This window comes from Egretta garzetta, unplaced genomic scaffold (genome assembly GCF_000687185.1).
Source record: "Egretta garzetta isolate BGI_Z169 unplaced genomic scaffold, ASM68718v1 scaffold612, whole genome shotgun sequence".
Taxonomy (NCBI): Eukaryota; Metazoa; Chordata; class Aves; order Pelecaniformes; family Ardeidae; genus Egretta; species Egretta garzetta.
Genome location: NW_009259030.1, coordinates 1,777,637 through 1,786,875, shown reverse-complemented (window position 1 = coordinate 1,786,875; position 9,239 = coordinate 1,777,637). Strand labels below are relative to the sequence as shown.

The following is a 9,239-nucleotide window of genomic DNA, read 5'->3' as shown; positions in this document are numbered from 1 at the left end:
TCCCTCTCCCCCTTCTTCCAGTTTTATAGATAAGGACTGGTAATTGTCTTTATGGAGGGTGTAATGAGTTCTGTCACCACACAAAGACGCTCACTAATAAAATAAATCAAAGCAGCAATGAATGAATGGAAAGCATGCTTTTAAAATTAGATTTGTACTGCAAGTGCCACACTGTCACTTGCAGCATGAGACAATGTTAAAAAGGCACTGAGTTGGCAAAGTACCTTGAAAGGGTCACAGAGCTCCGCTAGCAGGAATTAGGAAGCTTTCCATTGCCTCCACGCAGTACTGGTAATTGCAGCATCATTTGGGAGTAAATATTTTAAAGCATAATTAGGAAAAGAGCACGTAAAACTGATCAGTACTTGTTACTTGTTCAGTAACTCAGTTAAGTAGCTTTTCTTGTTATATCATTACATGTGTTTATGTCTTCTTCTGTGCCTGGAGTCTTGTACCAGCTTGGAGCTCTTGGCCCACTACATCATCAGGTCTGTCAAGCTTCCCATACCCCCTGCCTCTCCGGTGTACCACTCAGTGGATAAGTGCTGCCTGTGTTACTGCTTCACAAGATCTGCAGTGCAAGGGCAGTGCTCTCCTCTCTAGCTGCACGTTGGCTGCAGGGGTCTGTTTCTCACGTATCTTAGGGAAGTCGTGTTTTCAGAGGAGGTGTGTATTCACGGTGGCCCAACTGAAAGCCTTCCCTTGGAGATCAAGGGCAGGTAAGGCATCCTGGGGGCAGGCAGCGAGGAGAACAAGCTGGTGTTTTCATTCAGGCATGCGTTACACTAAACTGCAGCTGCTGGTGAACCGATAGGGCTTTCGTGATGCAGCGTGCAGTGCACAGGGTAAGAGTATGGGTTATCGAGGAGTGTGTGTGTCTGTGCAACTATGCTCTAGGTTTCTTCAGCTGCTCCTGCAGTTTTTTACAGTTCCCAGATCTGTTGCAGCTCTTACAGCCTTGCACAAACCGTTTCTGTCATAGAAACACAAAACATCCCCAAATTCTTGTTTTCTCGGTCTACCTGTTAATTTCATAGCAGAGAAATCACACTGTGGCCCTCTGCAGCAAAAAGCGCAGCAGCTACAGAATAAGAATTATTCCCAATTCCACTAGAAACTTCACATAAGCTGAGTGCTAGTTTCTTTTTTCATCTTCATCTCTTCTGTACCAGCCTCTCAAGACACAGCAGGGACAAAAGGAATGAAATTCTGTAGAAGGAGTGTTTGTCAACTTTCTTCTTGTCTCTCTCACCATAACAACGTGTAATTAAGTACCTTGAACTTTAAAAGTTGCCTGTGAAAAATATTCTTCTAACTGAGAGCAACCAACCTCCATTAAGTTACGCACAGTCAGCAAATGACTGTAATTATTAGAGCCAGGAGACAGAGCTGAAACTCCAGAGGACTTTAGTGTCAGAGCTAATAATTATGCAGCAGCCTTGGCCAAATATTTCTCTTCCAAGCTAAGTATTTAATATTGTCACTGTAGAATATTAATGGAAATGCCTGCTATGTGTGAAGCTGTTGACTAAGCTCATTGTACAGTGAACTGCGGTGGCTCAAATTAGCCACAGTGAATAGAGAGATCAAGAACACTGCAGCACCAGCAGACCTTCTTAAATACTGCTGCCTTCGGGGCATTAACAACAAAATGAAGGACAAGACAGTGTCGAGCTTCAAGAATTCAGGAAGACATTTGTTTTGCATACTGAAGGATACTTTTTCTTTAAGTATTGATTAGATATCTCTGGGAAGCACGTATGATTATATTTCTTAAACCTAATGAAGTAGATTGGCTGGTTCAGAAAACATCTCCTTTGGTTTCACTTGGACAAAATTATTACTTCCATGCTATAAATAAGGAATAAAAGAAAGTTGTTGCAGAGCGTTGGCACAGAGTGAAATCTTCTCAGATGGGCAAAGAAACTTTTGGGCCTCATCTAGATGTTAACCAAGCATCTGTGTAGTCTTCTTCAACTAGCAGTGTGTCCCAGTGACTTTCTGAGGGCTTTTTTAAAGCTAAGGATGTTTCCACCAGGCAGGGATTTCTACTTAGTTGTAAGGCTGCAAAAGCAATGAGTGCATGTCAGCAATGAAGCCATATGAGAGCAGTGATAACCACGGGAAAAAGTGGCAAGTCTCTTCTGATTTCTGGCACTTGAACAGGCTCATGAATTCCCTGGAGTGTTTTGCGTAACACATGACCTGTACCGCAGAGATGGCCTCCCTTTTACAGCAGCATTACACAACCTACACCCAGGTCTTATATGGCAGTTCAGTTTAACTATTGTGGTTACTATTGCTGTAATAACATATAGGAATTTAAACTGTTCTGCTTGCTGCTCTCTGGGTGCTTGGATTTTTTTTCTGTTCATTTCTCTGAAGAATGCAAAATTGAACTTTTTAGCCATTGGGCTTGATAGCACTTGTGCTAAATCAAGGTTTGCTGCATGGCTCTAAGCATGTAGTTACAGGATTTGAGACTAAGTCAAGGAGGGGAGGGTATTTGGGAGAGTCTGTACTTTAAAGTAAAAAATCTGGGTTAAGCTTTTTCATAACTTGAAAGTCTTTCTTTTTTTTCTTCATTTTTCTCCATATGACCTAGAATGAATATGTATCTCTGCTGTTCCACAGGTATGGATGTGTGGGGGTCGCATGGAGGACATCCCTTGCTCTAGAGTTGGTCATATCTACAGAAAATATGTTCCATACAAGGTTCCAACCGGAGTCAGCCTGGCAAGAGTAAGTGGCAATGGCATTCCCAACGACAGATGTCTGACTGAAATGTGACCACGCTGTTGTCTCCTCTCACGCCACAATGGGAGGCAAATATAGGCTTTGTAGTCCATGAATTGTACTTGTACAGTGGTCAAATTGAGCAGTTTTGCAGTGGTGGATGTGTAGCGCAAAGAGAAGAGAGCCTGGGGAGCTGCAGTCTCCTGTGCAGACAGCTGCCCTGCTCCAGACATCGGCCATTGCTAGGTGTTGGGAAGGGACTTTGCGATCAGGCGCTGGCTGTGGAATCGCCAATAAAAACAAGATACGGCTTTATTTGTATAATACTTCAGTCATTTTATAGCTGTGCTCTCCAGGAGTAGCTGGCTTCAGCGTGGTGATTGTGTTTTGGTGATTGAAAGACCTCTCAACTTCAAGCATCACAGACCACTGAATGGGCAAGCTGTCATTTTCCACGATGGAACGTTCTGTGCTGTCTTATTTCTTAATCTAGTGTAGCCCAAAGAGGAAAAAGCTTTTGCCTACCATGAACTAGCTTTCTCCAGTTAATTTCCAAATTGAGAAGGGCTTGTATTGCCCTCTGGTGGGAGAAAAAAATCATAAGAGCAGGAAGGCTGCAAAACTAAAAAACACAAAAAGGTACCCTGCTGTTCTGCAGTGTTATGGCTTGCAGAGTGTTAAAATGTTTCCCAGTTTAATAACATCGCCCTAGTTATAGATTTGGATTTATTACTCAGCCCAGCAACGACCTGTCAGAGCAATAGAGAGCTCTCCTGTCTGTGCCATCTCTTCAGGAAGGAGCTATATTTCTTTTGATTCGGTATTTGGCTCTTGCACGCTCCCGCAGTGCTGGAAGGAGATGGCGGACAGGTGTAGGAAATGCTGTTTCTTGGCATTTAAGATCATACAGTCACCTTGAGATGAACACCCGCTCTTGTTGTGTATAGGCTGCATTTGGGGCAGGGTGAGCACACCGCTCATTCTTAACATCCGAATTTTTTTGGTAGTAAATGACCACTGCTGGGCTGACCACCTTTATGCAAGTTGAGCAGTGCTGCTGGGTCGCTGAAGTCATGACTGCACGTGGCACATCACTGGGTGGCACCAAGAATGTACCCGGTGTTGCCAGAGAACAGTCCAAGGTCCAGCGGTCTCTTGGGCGTGTTGTGACAAGCAGTAGGGCGGGTATCTCGCGAGGGCGGTGTTCATTGCTGTCTTGGAATTACACAGTGGATTAAGCTTTACAGCAATATGTGAAATATACTGCTGCCAGCAAGTAAACCCTTTGCTTCTATTCTGAAGGGTCATCACCTGAAAGTTCCATGTTCCTGCAGTATCTCAGAGTTTCTCTTAAACAGCTTTTTACCCAAGAAAATGGAAAAATAGTGGTAAGAAAGAATATTGTGAACTGAAGCTTTCCAGAAGGGAGTACTGCAAATCCCATTCCTAGATGGATATCAAAGATGCAATAAGAAGGATTTAAGAAAGCAGCTTTTTGTCAGGGACCTTTGAATGTCCAGTGGTATTTACCAGCATCATTTTCTGACTAGCTTCTTTACAGAAAAAAAGGGAAAAAACCAACTTTTGATTAATGTTGTTTTTCTTAGCCACAAGGAACTAGATATAATGGCCAAGTGCCAGGATTCTGTTTTGACCTCAGCTGAAAATATCTTTCTAAAAGTCCCTTGGAACTAGAGAATAATAAAAATAATCTTCATCCTGAAGCTGGAGAGTAAGAGTGGATGTGAATGAAAATCCTCTCTGAGCAAAAACACGAGAGCTGTTCTGAATGCTAATGTCAGTGGTTTCTGCAGAGTGTTCTCAGGTGTTTTTCCCTCTCATTTTCACACGTGGCTGTTACCCACACAGAACTTGAAGCGGGTGGCCGAGGTGTGGATGGATGAGTACGCAGAGTACATATACCAGCGTAGACCAGAGTACCGGCATCTTTCTGCAGGGGACGTCGCAGCTCAGAAGGAACTTCGCAACAACCTCAACTGCAAAAGCTTCAAGTGGTTCATGAACGAGGTCGCGTGGGACTTGCCAAAGTTTTACCCACCAGTGGAGCCTCCAGCAGCTGCGTGGGGAGAGGCAAGTTTGTGCTCTGAAATCTGCGGTGGGCAAACAGGCTGTGGTTTGTTTTTTTAAAGTTGCCTTACCCATGTGCACCAGTACCGGTTTGCTGCAAGTAAGGTGGCAAGCGAGTGTTTTAAAGGTCCTGCTTGATAGGTTTCAAAGACCAGAACTCCTCTACCATTTCATTGGCCTGACCAAAGAGGGCAGTCAGGCAGCCATTTCTATTAGCGCACAGCTACAAAGAGAATAGAGACTTGGCTTGTTCTGCGTGTTGCGTATTTAGTAGAAGGCAGAACACTGAGAGGGAGGACTAGGGAGACGCGGCAGCTGAGCAGTAGTAGGAATCTTGCATTTCCAAAGGGCTACACAATTGTGTTGAGCTACTGTGCTCCTTAGCATTCCCATCTGAAAGCCAGGAAAACCATCCCTGTTTCTGGAAGTCAGGTGTGTTCTGAGGAAAGAATCACCCGAGGAGTGAAGTCGTGGATTGTTATGCACAACAACATAGTGGGCTCTGCAGTCCTGTAGCTAATGGGTTTTGCTGTGTCCTGGAGGTTATTGTACAGCTGGCGACGGGTCCCATTTTGAGTTCCCGTGCTTTCTTCTCACTGTTATCTGCCAGCTCAGATACATAGTTAAGTAAGGAATCTTAAAACTGTCTTCATGCAAATACTGCCACTATTTGAGGCAATTTAAGCCTTCTTTCCTGTCACTTGGTAAGAGTAGGAGATTCAGTGGCTAATTTACTATTTCAGTTACGCAATGTAGGAACTGGACTGTGTGTGGATACTAAGCATGGAGCCCTGGGATCCCCACTGAGGCTGGAAAACTGTGTGAAGGACACAGGAGAGGCAGCATGGAACAACGTGCAGGTAACAGTCCCTCTGATAAATCATCGGCCCCTAAATAAACCTGGGGAGGGAGAAGTTATAAGAACAAATGTTTGAGAAGGAAGGCCATTGCAGAACTCTGTCAGGCGAACAGAGCGTGCTGTGCACCCCAAGGCTCATGGGCTAATTATACTTGATGGGCTTGCAGCAGGATGTGGCTTGTGCTTGTGGCAAGGTCTGGAGCCTGGCAGACTTTGTGCAGAGCTTCTACCTCCGCTTTGAAGTTCTCAGAGTGAACAAAAGAAAGCACAAGAAAACAATATCCTAAAATAATGAAAGAAACCAGTAACAAGGCAGCTGTAATATGTAACAAAGCAAATATTAACTTCAACGGTTGTGCTGAAAGAAGTGATAGAGGAGCATCATGCATATTAATGAACCTGCAGGAGCATTCAATAACTGCTTACTATCATCCTTCTGGCAGGAGGCAAATGCATTATAAACACCCAACCACTGCTGGAGAGAGATGAAACCGGCCAGGCTATAGATTCACCCTCTCAACATATAAGGTGCCAGAAACGACAGCTTTATTGTAACAGAAGGGAAGGAAATATTAGTTTGTCTAAACTGTAGCAGCTGAGCTGAGAAAAGATCAAGAAAACAATGCCTCTATTACAGAGCTATGCATAAGTCTTCAGGGGAATGGATTCAGTAGTAGGAGACAGAGGGATGTTGCATATCAATTTTGATGCATGAAAACTAGAAACAAAACCAATTTACTCGGGCATGGTCCAAAACTAAGCTTCTGTTGTGTCAGGAGGATTGTGAACAATTAGTGTTGGCTTATGTTTAGGAGGAGAATCTGTTCTGAACTTCTGTGTCTTCAATACTGGTCTTTCTTACTGTCCCATGAGATCTCTCTGAGGACAGGACCATTCCTCCACCTGGCTCCAAAAGGAGCCCCCAGAACAGCCCTTCCCCTCAGGGACTGAGAGAGAGGTGTGCTGGCTAGTAGCCGTGCAGAACCACATTGGCTAGTGCTGGTCACAGAGGACACTTGCACCCTTGCCAGAGATGCTGTCCTTGTCAAAGCAGAAAGCAAAAGCTTAAGCAAGGCTCCCTGTCTTTAAGCAAGTTTATCTTTTGTAGGATTCAGTCCTGCAATGCTTAAAGAATGTCATAAGCCAAGCCATGATCATCAGACTGAAGATACAGCTTGACCATGCTACTGTCTCAAGCCTTGGCCAAAAGCAAATGCCACAGGGGCAGTGCAAGGAACAGAGCATGCCTGTGGTGGTACGGCCACCGACTATTCGCCTGTGGTCCAGTCCCCATGGCTCAGGGATTTCCAGGCCGTGTGTGCTGGCATCCAGAATCTTTTCATCAAGGCCACAGCATTGCCAGGCATTTATAGGTTTCGTCTCACCCAAAAGTGATGAGATCATTGCAGGGTCAGTAGAAGAGAGCACCAGGAAGCATTGCCCTAGTGATTGCCCTTCTGACACTCCATGGAGTGGGGTGGGGAGCTGTGGGCCTCCTGGTCTCTTGTCCCAGAAGGTGTGGGACAGGCTCTTCTCAAGGTGACTGCAGGCTGCCTGTGCAGGCTTGGGTATTTACTGCCAGCTTTAACTCGGAGCTCCTGTAGCTCTCTGCCTTTTTTGCTAGCTGTGAAGTGCTGTAATTGGTCAGCTGCTCACTTAATCCATGATGTATGTCTGCATTGCAGAGACATTCAAGGCTGCTATTAGTACCCAAGCTAACTAGCATGGCTGTTTGCAGCAGCACAGTCTCATTTAGCATGCTGTGTGGCAGTCCGCGGGGTAGCTGTTACAGACTCCCCTAGTCAGCAGTCCCTGTCCCCAGAGGTGGAAGTAGTTTTTCTCTAGAAGATATTGTCCTTTCCCTGAAGCCATCCCCACCCTGTGGGCAAAGAAGAGAACATCGTTCTGCTGGTGAAAGCACTGTGCCCAGTACCAGCCATCCTGACGGTCCTATTTGTCCTGGCAGGTGTTCACGTTCAGCTGGAGAGAAGACATCCGTCCTGGGGATCCTCAGCATACCAAGAAGTTTTGTTTTGATGCCATTTCCCACAGCAGCCCTGTAACCCTCTATGACTGTCATGGAATGAAGGGGAACCAGCTCTGGAGATACCGAAAAGTGAGTGTGTGTGTGCGTGCATATGCATATTCTCATTTAAGGTGTCAAATTGCCTGTAGGCACTTAACTTTCCTTAAAATGTCACCACTCATGTTTTATTCCTTCTCTTCATGTAGCTGTGATAAGAGAACCTGCAGAGAATCTGTTGTCATTGTGCCATTAACTACCCTTGATTAGAAAGAGGTGGCTCCCCTGTTCACAGAATCACAGAATGGCAAGGGTTGGAAGGGACCTCGGGAGATCATCTGGTCCAACCCTTCTGCTAAAGCAGGTTCCGCTGGTTAGAAATGGTGAGGACTGCTTCTCCAGGCCTTGCTAAGCAGAAGGACCCTCTCCTCGCAGTCCTGTCCACAGCTGGCAGTGAGGTGATGCAACACCCTTGCAAAACATGTTTGCAGAGAGGTGTGCTGTGTTTATTGGTTTGTTCTGAATAGTAGAAGATAAGGATAAGTAGATGCCAAGATAAGGATTTATTCATCGTCCTGCTAAGCAATGCTTTTGTGGCCAACAGGTAAGTAAACTCTTGACTAAATGCCGTGTCCTAGTCCTTGCAATCTGCGTGCCAGGGAGTGACCGCAGCAGGATGTGAGCCTGTAGGCTGGAGGACCTGGCTTCAGACATAGCTTCAGAGCTTCCCAGTGCAGATGTGAGGATTGGGCTGGATACTGCTGCGAGGGGTAGGAATGGACCCTGACATTTGCCAACCAGTTAAGTGTGGAATAACTTCTTCTGATGCATCCAAGTAACAAAATAGCTTGCCTTGTTTTTTAAGACTTCTTTCTGTTGGTTTTGAAACAGCTTAGCTTCTCTGCTTAGCAAACTCACATCAAATTTCTCTTCTCCAGGACAAGACCCTCTACCATCCAGTAAGCAGCAGCTGTATGGACTGCAGTGAGAGTGACCGAAAGATCTTTATGAATAGCTGCAATCCTTCATCTCCAACACAGCAGTGGATATTTGAACATACAAACTCAACCGTCTTGGAAAAATTTAACAGAAATCTTGATCTTTAAAAGACTGAGAAAATATATATATATATATTTTACAATTATAGTTTTTACGGGGGAGGGTTACAAAAATTTTTTTAAGAATACTTTTTTTTAAACAGTTAATGAAGGTAAAAGGGAGAATCTCAGGAGAAGGTTAACTAGCAGGCCAGTCTTTATTGCGAAGATGCTGCATCCTTCTCTTCTGGGGATGGTGGAATTTTAAAGGCTTTGCCAGAGCCACTTCTGTGCTGAGACTGAACAGAAACTCTGTTTTTAGAGGAGTCTGAATGTGATTCAAACTGCTTTTTTTTTTTTTGCTTTTTTTTGTTCTGTTTTATTTCCCACCTGGGTCTGGTGTTAAATGATTTTGTTATCCGGGACCCTCCAGGACTTTTTGTAGCTGCTATATTACCCGCTGAAGCATTCCCACATAGGTGCTTTATCTTCCAAA

General features: G+C 44.8%; 1 protein-coding gene across 2 annotated transcripts in view; it reads left to right on the top strand.

Annotated features, from left to right (window-relative positions):
* The window catches only part of GALNT10 (polypeptide N-acetylgalactosaminyltransferase 10), a 42,473-nt gene extending 33,658 nt beyond the window's left edge, over positions 1 to 8,815 (top strand). Inside the window, exons 7-11 of one of the 2 annotated variants that reach the window (XM_035890286.1) lie at positions 2,635 to 2,742; positions 4,606 to 4,827; positions 5,568 to 5,684; positions 7,650 to 7,799; positions 8,645 to 8,815. In XM_035890286.1, coding sequence (XP_035746179.1) covers positions 2,635 to 2,742; positions 4,606 to 4,827; positions 5,568 to 5,684; positions 7,650 to 7,799; positions 8,645 to 8,812 — 765 coding nt within the window. In that variant the 3' untranslated portion in view covers positions 8,813 to 8,815. Of the gene's footprint in view, positions 1 to 2,634; positions 2,743 to 4,605; positions 4,828 to 5,567; positions 5,685 to 7,649; positions 8,038 to 8,644 lie in introns of those variants that run through there. The other variant, XM_035890285.1, reaches the window with a different exon arrangement.
* Positions 8,816 to 9,239: the final 424 nt, after the last annotated feature.